This window comes from Parasteatoda tepidariorum, chromosome 3, assembly GCF_043381705.1.
Source record: "Parasteatoda tepidariorum isolate YZ-2023 chromosome 3, CAS_Ptep_4.0, whole genome shotgun sequence".
Taxonomy (NCBI): Eukaryota; Metazoa; Arthropoda; class Arachnida; order Araneae; family Theridiidae; genus Parasteatoda; species Parasteatoda tepidariorum.
In genome coordinates, this window is record NC_092206.1 from 40,765,648 (window position 1) to 40,778,011 (window position 12,364).

The 12,364-nt window shown below is 25.1% G+C and overlaps 1 protein-coding gene across 1 annotated transcript in view; it reads right to left on the minus strand.

The window, feature by feature from the left end:
* Window positions 1-12,364, minus strand: part of LOC107457424 (vacuolar protein sorting 13C) — a 105,333-nt gene that overhangs the window by 56,124 nt on the left and 36,845 nt on the right. The window contains exons 29-39 of the mRNA XM_071179184.1: window positions 11,665-11,832; window positions 10,759-11,066; window positions 9,159-9,312; window positions 7,939-8,083; window positions 6,681-6,808; window positions 5,935-6,104; window positions 4,789-4,871; window positions 3,634-3,750; window positions 2,268-2,434; window positions 1,105-1,227; window positions 652-801 (exon numbers count right to left, since the gene is read on the minus strand). Of these exons, the coding sequence (XP_071035285.1) occupies window positions 652-801; window positions 1,105-1,227; window positions 2,268-2,434; window positions 3,634-3,750; window positions 4,789-4,871; window positions 5,935-6,104; window positions 6,681-6,808; window positions 7,939-8,083; window positions 9,159-9,312; window positions 10,759-11,066; window positions 11,665-11,832 (1,713 nt within the window). The remainder of the gene's footprint in view (window positions 1-651; window positions 802-1,104; window positions 1,228-2,267; window positions 2,435-3,633; window positions 3,751-4,788; window positions 4,872-5,934; window positions 6,105-6,680; window positions 6,809-7,938; window positions 8,084-9,158; window positions 9,313-10,758; window positions 11,067-11,664; window positions 11,833-12,364) is intronic.

Genomic DNA, 12,364 nt, shown 5'->3' on the forward strand with positions numbered 1-12,364 from the left:
TATTAATATTTTATAGATAATCAGATAAAAATAATATTAAAAAATAAGATATTCAAAAATTCTAAAAGTAAATTAATCAGAATTAAAAGAAAATCTAAAACAAGGAACAGAATAAAAAAATTTTTTATTAATATTTTATAACAGTTACTTTTTCTTAATAATTTTTCTTTTTCTTGAAAAGAATTTTTTTTGTTGTTGCTTATTTTGATTGTTAAAAAGTGTCAGAAAATATATGTGCTATACTGTAATTTCAGTCATTGTATAATATTTTTCCACAAAATAATTTTTTTTACCAAAATAGTTAATAATTATAGAATTTCATTTGCACATAGAATTCACTTCCACATAAAATTATACAATTTGACTTTCACATAATTTAATTTCTACATTGAATGAAAGAAAAGTTGTTGTATTTTAGTACATTTAAGACCAAACAAAATATATCTGTCACTGAAATCGCTAACAGTTATCATTAAACTTTTTTTTTAAAACTTGAATAATAAATTAACATAAATTTCTAAAGAAAGCTCTTGCGTTGTAGAGGATATAAACAAAATAATTAAAGCAGAAAAAACTGAATAATTTTATTATTAAAATTAAAAAAGAACCAATGTAAATAACAGGTAAAAGAGCACATAAGTAAATACTCACTGGCTCGGATACTATAGAAGACAGTATGTTAGAAAGAAGTTGAACAGTGCCTGGAGTTATATGCAAAATAAGGTCTCTAAACATGACATCCATGTGTTGAGAATGTTCACGGAAATTGCACTGAATATCAATATCACAGGGGCTAAGAATCTAAAAAATTATGGTAAAATTTAGTATAAGATATAGCAAAGCATAGATTTATATTTTAAAAAATTCTGAGAACAATATTATTTTCTTAAATTCTATTAAGGAAGAGATTTTAAATATTCATGTACTAGTTATAAATTGAAACAATTGTCTCCAAATAAGCAAAAAAAAAAACATGGCAAATAAATGTTAAAATAAATATAAAGTTAGTACAAAAGTAATAAATTTTTTGAGAAAAATGTTAGGTAAACTTCAAATAGAATTTTTTTTTTTAACAAAAATAAACATGCAGTGAAACATTTTTACCTTTGCTGAAGTTTCAAGTCGCTTCTCTGAATTAAAACATGCTGTATAAAATGTCAAATTTGTGATAGATCCAGATATGGCTTGAGATGAACCAACCATTGTAACTTTCAAATCAATTTCATTCTTAAATTTAAAATAAATAAATATTCAGTATACAATATAGAACACATACTAAGTTAAAACTTTAAATATTTTGAAAAATCTTACATAGATCAAGTTTTTAAATTTGATTGAAATATAATTTGAAGGAAACAGAAATAAGGCATAATTTATGATTATATTTAGTATTTTACGCATCTTTTTTTTTCTTTAAGAAAAAAAAAACTGAGAGTAAAAACTTCAAATAAATATTTTTTTAAACTAGTCCTACAAATTAATTATATTTTATAACCAAAACTAACCACGTGAATCCAATTATTTTCCAGCGAACTGTAATATATGCTCACATTTCATATCTAGGATATTCTTTAGTTTATAAAAAATAAGAAGAAAACTTAACTTCACACAAAAAAAAATCAGATCTGTTTTAAAATACTTAAGTGTTATTGCTGCTATGTTCAATGACTAGCCAAGCTAGACCAACTTCAAGATGTCCTACGCTCTCATGAAGTTAATAGCCATCAGATGGTGCACCAAAAGATTATATTTTGTGAGGTTTAGGCAATCAAGAATATTTTCTGAGAAATCGCAGAAGACAGAGCACTCAGCACACATCGGAATTGTTTTTTCTTTTATAATAGTAAATCAAAGTTCTAAATTGTCCACTACAGAAACAAGTAATAGTCAATTAGAAAAATGCTGGCTGGCTGTCATAGATGGAGAAGAAAGTGTAGCTTTGGTGATCAATAAAGACCAGAGCTCCAAAGGGTCGAAAGCTGACTCAGCTCTCAATGCCTGCAGAACTTAGCTGGAAATAAGAGATTGGTCTTCATGTCTTAGACCTACCAAGACAAGAATCGTTCATTCCACCCACGAACACCCCCTTGCCGCTTAAGTGTTAAATTACTTATGTACTTTTTTCTGAAAAAAATATGTGTAAAGAATTTATATTTATGAATTAAAGCTAAAGGATTTAATACACAGGCAGAAGTTTAGTAACCAGTGCACTTAAGAAGCTTAAATATTCAAATCAATATTAAATAATTAATATTTAAAATTCTTACATTAAGAAATATTGCACTTGAATCATTATCTTCAATGTTTTCTATGAGAACTATATCAGGTTTTTGCACTTTTAAAAATATCACAGTTGCACCACTAGCTTCACTAAGACTATGCTCTGATACAGAATGTGAAGGTGTTAAAGATGCTTGCTGCTTAGAGTGTATTTCTAAAATTGTACAAAAAAATTAAATAAATAAATAGAAAATATTTCAAATAAAATTTATCTGACAATTTATACTAAAGAATTTTTTTTTATCTATGACTTTTAACTAACATTATTTTAAGAATGAAACAGATAACACTTTATTTAAAATAATGAACAAACTTTAACTGGAAACAAAACAATTAACACTAAATTACGACTAACACAATGTTAAATGTAATTTAAAGTAAACAAACTTTGAATTACATTTAACATTGTTTAAATAACATTTTGTTAATATATTTTTAATACTTAGAATAGAATAGAAACAGATATCTCCTACGTTTTAGAATTAATTTTTTCTATATTTTAAAGACAACAGTTTGATTTTTATTATCTAAACAATCAATATTTCAAGGGAACAAACCATAAAGATTACAAAATAAGGCAATTACCATAAGGCAATTTAAAATAGCTCCCAGATCATTCTAACACACTGCTGATAAAAATATTCATTGTTTTAACTCATTGTTTTGTTACTTAATAAATTCATAAATAAGAACTTGATATGTTTTTAAGTCTGCCACCAATTATTTAAGTACTACATAGGATTTTTACTATATACAAGAATAAATTAACAAGCCATGTATATAAATTTTGCAGCACTTAAACAATGATTAAAAAATACAGTGAAATAGGAAGCAAAGACAAAATTTTTATGAGATTTGAATAGCATTAAAAGCTATAGGAATCAGCAAACAATAAAAATAACTATAAAAAAAATTTGTTCTTCATTTTATAAAAAAAAAAAAGATGTTATTAACTTTATCAGTTTTGACTCTTATCAAACTTAAACAACATTTTTTCTCAATCAAATATGCTAGTAATGTTGCAAACTGTTCAGCCTCCAGAAAAAGTATTGCTTATTTTATTTTATTCATGAAACATAGGTTATGTGAATGCTAAAGATCGAGTAAATCTCTTAAACAAAGACTCTATTAAAAAAAAATTCATAACATTTTCGACTCAGTTTAAGATAACAAGTTAATAAAATGAACTACATCAAAGTTGACTATTTTTATGTAGAATAAAACATTCAACTCCTCTTATAACGTATTACTGATTCAATTCTTTAAAATGAAATCAGATTAGTCACATAGAAAAAGATAACAATAAATATGTCAATTAACTGTAACAATTACTAATTAAAATAAACAAATTACCTGGATTTGCAGGGTTACTTGAAGTAGATGATTTTGGTGATCCAGTGAAAAACTCTGACAACATCATTATGTAGTCAAGACAGAAGACAAGAGAAAAACTAGAAACTGTCGTTTGTACTAAAATAAATTAAAAGAAATGAAGATTATACTTTTATTTCATGATATGAAGCTAAAGTAAACTAAAATAATATTGAAAACTAGACTACTTTAAATAAAAAAAAATTAGCTTTGACATGAAATATATTAAATCCAAAATTTCATTTAAAATTTAAATAATCAAAGTTACAAAATCAGACACAAAAACATACTTTATCTGAATAAATGTACTTTTTCTTGCTCCTCAAAATATGAGGAGTAACCACAATTTGGAAAATATAGTCTTCAGTTTAGGCAAGAAAGCAATTGAAAGTTTGTGCCTCTTAATATTACTTCCATGTTTTGCATATTTTACAATTTTAAAGAAATCATATTTGTAAATTTTTATTTCTCAACGAAAATTGTACATTAACTTATACAGCTTTAAGTAAAAAGGCTGTGGTTTATGGCTCACAAATAGATAAATATTTTTTTAAAAATATAATCCTTTTCTCCTTTGGCTTATTCAAGGATAAATTTATATTATTTTAACAACTTTAATTGTAGTTTATTAAAAAATTTTTATTATGTATTCTTTTTATTTCCTTTATATGTTACAACTTTTTTTTATTTATTATTGAAGAACTAGATTACTTCAATAACTACAGATTATATTTCCATTTACCACAAAAAATAGTTTAAATAACATTTGTCACACACTAAAAGTAAGTTCATAAAATTACAACAAAAAATTGAAATGTTCAAAAAATTGATAACGGATTACAATTTAAAATCATTTAATCGGCTACTTTTTCAATTAAATTTATAAAAATTAAGGTAAAGATTAAACATAAAAAATAATTGACTTTAAATTGTACTATAATCTATATTTGCAAAACAAAATATTAAATAAATTATTCGACACATTGCATAACTATCTAGATTTACACTTAATATTAATGTACCAAATAATTCTGAATATTAATGTTCTAAATTCCATGGCAATTTATTGATATAAATTATGGGTAAATACAATATTATTGATTTAAAAAAATTATATCCAATAAAAATAAAATGTACCTCTTTTTTCACCAGTAGGTGTTTGGCTGAACTCAACATCTATCATACTATTTGATTCCTGTGTTGTCGATCTTTTCATTAATCTGTAACAAAAACAAAAAAAAAGATTTTAAAAAAACTGCTACATAATATCAAACTGATATAGTAAATTTATGGGTTCATTTACAGTAGTAAATTAAAAAAACATAATTTAAAAATATTTCCAGCAACAACAAGTGGTATTGTTGCAATTAACAAATGGTAACTGTTCCATAGAGAAAATTTAAGAGGTAAACTGGTGAAGAAATTAGATGCATCAGATTATCAACTATACACACTGAAAACTTTCTGGCTTAAAAAAAATTTCATTCTAGTTTAGTTTTCCCTTTCTATAATACTGAACTGTTTAAGAAATTTCAGTTCAAAATTTTTCTTCGTTTAAAAGTTATCTCAAATAGCCAATTTTCATTTTGAAACATGAAAAAGTTAACCATAAGACTTTAAAAATGAAACTCTTAGTGACAAGAATCCTTGAATATTTTGGAAAAAGTCTTCAATATGAAGTCTTTGCAATATGCAGTCTTGATTACTCATTACTCAATCTTGATTACACTGTGTCAAGAAAAAGGTAGATAGAATGGGTGATCGAAGCAATATAATAAGAAATTTCAGTTCAAAATTTGTCTTCGTTAAAAAGTTATCTCAAATAGCTAATTTTCATTTTGAAACATGGAAAAGTTAACCATAAGACTTTAAAAATGAAACTCTTAGTGACAAGAATCCTTGAATATTTTGGAAAAAGTCTCAATATGAAGTCTTTGCAATATGTAGTCTTGATTACTCATTACTCAATCTTGATTACTCTGTGTCAAGAAAAAGGTAGATAGAATGGATGATCGAATAAGAAAGCAAGAATTGTAGGAGTTTTGCCCAATCTACTACCTCGAAAAAACATTCTCTGCTTAAGAAACTCGTTCCTTCTTTCCTATAAAAAATTTCTTAAACGAGTTTATTGTATATAACATTTAAGATAAAATCAAAACAGAACAAAATACTAAAGACAACAAAAAACTTTTAATTTTTACTACAAACAAGAAATTGTATGAATTCATAATTAGAAAATTCATATTTTTACATAGAATTTAAAAACATAAAAGAAAAACTAACCGAGTAATGCCTTCTTTTCGAATTTCTCTAGTATCATCCAAAGTAACATCTTTAAGGTACACTTTTGCTATCATTGAAGAATCGGTCATCATTTCAGCATGAGCTTCAAGTATTTTAACTTCCACTTCAGCCATTGAGCAAGAATTATGTCTTTCGCATACACCTTTGACCTTTAATTAATTTAAAATCCTTAAACTATGGACAAAATGCTTACAAATTATGTGGCAATAAAATTATTAAAAAGCAGATTTACTTCCTGTGCAGTTGAATAGAAAATAATATAACGTTTATATTTTCTTTTCCATTACAAGGGTAACAGATTTTAAAATATATATCTTAGGTCTATTCTTTAAGTAAGGTACCCTTTTTAAACAAAAAGTAAGAAATAGGATTTGTAAAGCATTAGTTTGATTGAAAAGCTTGCTAGAAGAATGAAATAAATCCAAATTTTTTTCTTTTATTTAATTTTAATGTATTTTTGTCTGCAGCCTTGAATATTGCAAGAACTGGGTAAAAATATAAAATCAGTCCCTACCTATGTAGTAAAAAAAAATGTGCAAACCTTATCAATTTTTTAAAAATTTCTTTTAGTTTTCATTCACAATTTGTGAATCTGGACTTACCTTGCTCCTGCAACAAGCCTTTTAATTTAACAAAAATAACAAACTATATATATCAAAATCAAAAATACAGTGTATCAAATGTAAATTTATTATTTTTTTTTAAAAAATAAAGCAAATATTTACCAATTCAGTTTCACCATGACAAAGCATGATTGTGACACTATCCAAAACAAAATCGAATTTCATTCGAGGATGGATTTTTCCAATGACTACTGCAGTGGTTATCTCAGCTTTTGTTGATGGTTGTGAAGCTACAAATAGTTAATTAAACTTCAAAACTAATAAAGGATAAAGGTGAATTAAACATTTAAAAACAGCATCAATGTTATACTTAATAGCCAAGCTATAGCTTGATTTCACTAAGTTAACTTTGCAAACAATAACTTTATTTTAAATATCTTTGTTTAAAAACTCAGATGTTTGTAAAATCTGAGGAAACCAAGAAAAAATTAGCGTACATTATTAAATATTGAAACGTTTATTACAAATCATTATAATTTAAAAACAAAAAAAAATAGTTGAAAGAAATTTGCAGAATTTTTAAAAGAATAAAAGAAAGAATCGAATAGAGAATTAAAGTACTACTTTTTATAATCCACAGGATTTCACTTTACTAGTAAAAATATCAAAAGAATGTGAATGTAAAATGACTCCTTAATTTAAACAAACTAAGAAATCAAAGTTATTAAATTAAACAAAAAAATTCAACACGTTTAAAACAAGTTAAAAACTTATATCATAATTAAAAGTTTAGAGGGTTAACAAATTATATTACTAGAAATTAATGAATTCGTTTACAGTCAAATTAGTAAGAAACTAGAAATTTCCAAGTAAAATAAATTAATTTGCATTCAAGAAAACAATAATTTAAAAACAAGGCTGAAAATATGAAAGGAGAAATAAAATTATGAAATGAAAGTTGTGGATTTAAAAATAAAAAAAAAGCGACCTACATTTTTATAAGAACCTATAGCTGTTGATTCTAAATATCAGCAACACAATTTCATTATATAGATTGTATTTAAAATTTTAAAAATAAGATATGAAATACTTCCTAAATAATTACAAGCACTTTAGAAATTTTTTTTTTAAAAATTGATAAAAGAAATAGTAAATATTTATATTGTGTGGTGTAAATGTTATCAAAATATTTAAATATTATAGTCTTATAAAAGCATTTTTAATTTATGGAAACAAAATGTTCTTGAATATTGTGAATGAATAATTGTGAGATTGAAAAAATTATTGAAATATTAATTTAAAATTGATTGCTAGTTTTTAATTTTAACTACTAATATACATCAACACACTCATTCCTAAGCCTAGAATAAAATAGTATACCTATAATAATTATTATAACCATTAACAATATTTTTCTTACCAGTAGATGTTGTTGGTGTTTTAGAAGATGATGTTTGAGTTACTGTAGTTGAAGTAATGGGTGTTTCAACAACTTCACATGTTTCAGCCAAATTCTCTCCAAGAACATTCATAACAGTATTGTAATCCTCTTGACTCAATGTGACCTGTTTACAAAATTCACCATTTGAGTAATCTTTAATTACAGAATTAAATAACTTAACACAATGATGGCAGGCTTTAAAGACCTCCATATTACTGCAACCAACAATGCATCAAAAAGCATCTAACAGAACAAAACTACTTGAATGAAGAGAAGGAAGTAAAAGCCTAAATTTTATATAATCATTGGAAGTAATCAAAGTCCTTATATTCAATGTGGTTAGAAAGTTTTGATAAGCAGCTTCAGAATTGTTTTAAAGAGAAAGTTACCAGAGTCAATTACCATTAGGCGTAGTTTCTCTAAAACTTTGTTTTTGTACATTTTTGAGTGTGATTTTGTAACTTAAAATACTGTCTGCACTAATTAATTACCCTTAACTATTATTACCGATTAAATTATTAAAATTCAGTCCTTGTTATTAAAGATCCAATCACTAGATCAAAAATTACTCAGGGTGTTTTGTATTTTATTTGTGCAATGTACCAATAATTTTGATATTCCATCCAATAAAAATATCCAATTAATGACCCCACATGTAAAGTTTATCTGGAAATTTTGTCTTATCTTTTCTCAGTAAATTTTGGCTCTCAGCCAATTACGAATGCTACACACTATCTGCATTAGAAACAAGTGATTCTAGAGTTAACTCATGGCTGACTATTTCAGTAAACTTAACATTCTTAGCATTACAAAAATATCTCTTGGAGGAAAGGGCAATGGGGATTCCTTCTAGGTCATGAATGTATTAAAACAGAGGAATATTTCACATTAAGTTATGCATTTGATAATTCATACAAAACAAAATTTTAGAATAAGAAAACTTAACTTACAATGAATAAGCTATGCATTATTGGTACGATAATTATTAATAAAATCTAATATTTTCAAAATCTCTGAAATACTAACATCAGTATAGTATATTTGTTTCAAAATAACTAAGAAATTAAAAGGACTTTATTTTAAAGCCTGTGAATATGACTTTCATGAAAAGTTTATTAAAATTATAGCAAAATATTTATAGTAAATCTATCGTTTTCAGAACTATTCATAGCTAAATAGAGAGGAAAAAGGAATGATACCTTCACAGCTGCAAGTTGTCCTGTTATGTGAATTTCTGGGTGATCAACATACCAAGTAAATGAATGATTTCTTGTAATATCTAAATTGAAACTAATTGGATCTAAAATAAGACACTCAGCTATAACCTCTGCATTACTAGGTTGAACAAGAGCTCTGAAATCAAAAATGCATAATTTAAACAGTGAAATAAAATTTTCATTAATTTTATTTTTAGAAATAAATTTATAAAAACAAAATAAATCGACAAGTTTAAATATATTTGCACACAATGTCTTTGAGTTCAAAGAGTAAATTTAATAAAGCTTTTATAGTAATTAACAGCATTATCATTTTAAAACAAATACTTGTAATTCAATTCAGAAAAAATGCAAATAATTTGTTGACTATAGATAGTTTGTAATATTATGTAAATTTGAAACTGATTTCATTTTGATTTTATTGTTAATGTCACACAACAGCATCAGGAATGAACTTTCAGCAACAGTCTCTGATACATTCGTGGTGATGACTTAGTTACAAGATCGGCTCCTGTGCGCACTATACTAGCAAAATAATAATTTTAGACTAGAATCACTCAATCTCTGTACTGAACTTTTCGACCGCGTATATACATAGAAATGTTTTTTACTATGAAGTGTAAAATATTACTACAGTCATATAATTTGTAAGCAGTGTTTAAATATTCAAATTATTAATTTGATATTTCAAAACCACAATTTTTTTCTATATACCATATCAGAAACATCCTTACTGCTAAATTTTTTTAATATTTTTAATTTTAATAAAAAATAATTATATGATTTTAAAACACAAATAGCAATAGATTTTTAATTTTAGCTTAATGCTAACTTATACCATTAAATAAAATTGGAAATTGGTACAAAATACAATGATAATAGTTGAATAATATAAAATTGACATTAATGACTTAAGTCATTTCCTCACATTTAACACAAAAATGATAATGCTTAACGTTTTTTAAAACAGCAAAACGGATATTTTTATTTAAAAAAAATACTGTAACAAAAATATTAAAAGTAACTTAAAAAAACACTGAGTTAAAATTATCACACGATTGCGACAAATACTCAGAAAAAAAATTTCCTGACTTTTCTTGCTTTTTTCCAGATTGATTTTATAGAATTTCACAGATTTTTATAATCAAAAGCCTCAATTTATTTTTTAATTATACATTATCCATATACATAAAATATATTCCAAAATACTTACACCTGCCATTAAGGTTAAAAATAAAAAATTTTGCAAAAATTATTGCATCTTCAATTTTTTTTAAATATCTGACTTTTAAGTATTTTAATATCAAATTAATTAGCCTCCCTAGACTATTCTTGGTATTTTTATTAAATTCCTAGATTTTAACAGTTTGAAAAAATTTCCTGTCTTGTAGACCCCTTGCATCAGTTTTTATGACCTAATTTTAAAATTTTTAAACATAAGGGGTAACTATGAATACAAAATAACATTGTTAAACTTAATTAAAATAAATTTAAAAAATACCTCAAATATATGAAAAATAAATAAAACTGGCAAGGTACAAAAAAAAAAGTTTTTAAAATTTTGAATATCTTTTCTTTTTACCTGAACAATTGAAGGTCGGTCAAATGAAGGGACATTTCCTCAAATATCACTGGCATTCCTAACTCATTTCTTTTTTCGCCTAGTAAAAATTTGTTCAAAATTTTTAAAACTCCAAGGTCTGCAACTATTGCATTTGAAGATTTTGAATTTTGTGGAGTTATTATAACAGGGGCTTCAATAATTATATTCAGCAAAATTCTAGTTGATTTCTCATAAACTTCTTCCATACTCTGTTTTGCTACTTCAGCAGCTGCCACACTAGCTTCTGCCACTCTATCCTTTGCTACTTGGAAATGATCAAGAAAGTACTGTAAATAAAAAATGCATTTATTTATTTTGATAATAGACCACAATGAACAGTTTTTATTAAGAAATTAATAAAAAACTAACCAAAAAATATGAATAGTGACTAGTTATATAGCATTATTCATACAGACAATTAGATAATAAAATATGATTCTGTAATTAAAGCTCCATCAATGTATTGCAAAAACAAGGCACCTAGAATTTTTTCAAACCTTTTAATAACTATAAGAATGCCAAGTAATCTCTAAATCAGTCAAATGACATGGACAGAACCTTAACAATAGCCTTTTCCACAAACTTTCATACATCAACAATTGAGAAAGCTTTCAATCACGACAAATGATTATTTGTTGGTAGCAAGAATAAACCCAGAACAATATTTCCAAACATAGGTTTAGCTGATGAGCTAATCAAATGCACAACTAGGACATAGTAGCACCCCTCTTGTTTTTTTCAAGCTGAAATACTAATGTGAAATAAAATAGCTTAAAAAATTAAACTTGATTGCTGATTTTTCACAACTGTCATTATTTTTTAAATGACATATATATTATTATACCAAATTTTAAACTAAATTATAAGTAAATAAATGGGATTTACCAATAATGAAGACACAAATTTATTCAAAAACACAATCTTCATTCTTCCAAAACTGACTGACACACTCATGTCTACAGCTGACATATCAATATAATTTTCATCATCTGTTGCATTATTGAACATGACTAACTTAACGTCTAGAACTTCTCCAGCTACAGTAGTTATAATCTGCAAAAAATAAAATTATTTAAAATAATAAAGGCTGAAACAAAAACTACTGAGATAATGCATTTTATGAACTCCAATTTTTACCATTTTGTTTTCAACAAAATAACACAAGCATAAAAATAACAGAAGATTTTTATTAAAAATAAAACAAAAATTTTTAAGAGGATGTGAATGATCTTACAAACTGCAAATAATAGCATTATAACAACAAAAAAAAATGACTGGCAATTTCATAAAAAATTTCTACACTACAAAAAAATTGATTGGGTTAGTTTTAAAATAAAATTTTAGTAGAATTCAGTATAATTCTACATTATAATATAAATAAATAATATGAAACAACTTTTAAAATAGCTCTCAGCAATAACTTAAATAGCTAAATTAAGCAACGTTTAACAGGCCCATTAAAAAATTGTTCTTCAGAAATTACTAATTAATTTTTGGAAAATGATAAAAATATATGGCTTTAAATGGTTGATAACAATGGAATAAAACAAAACAGAATGGTTTTTAAATCTTTGATACAGAACTT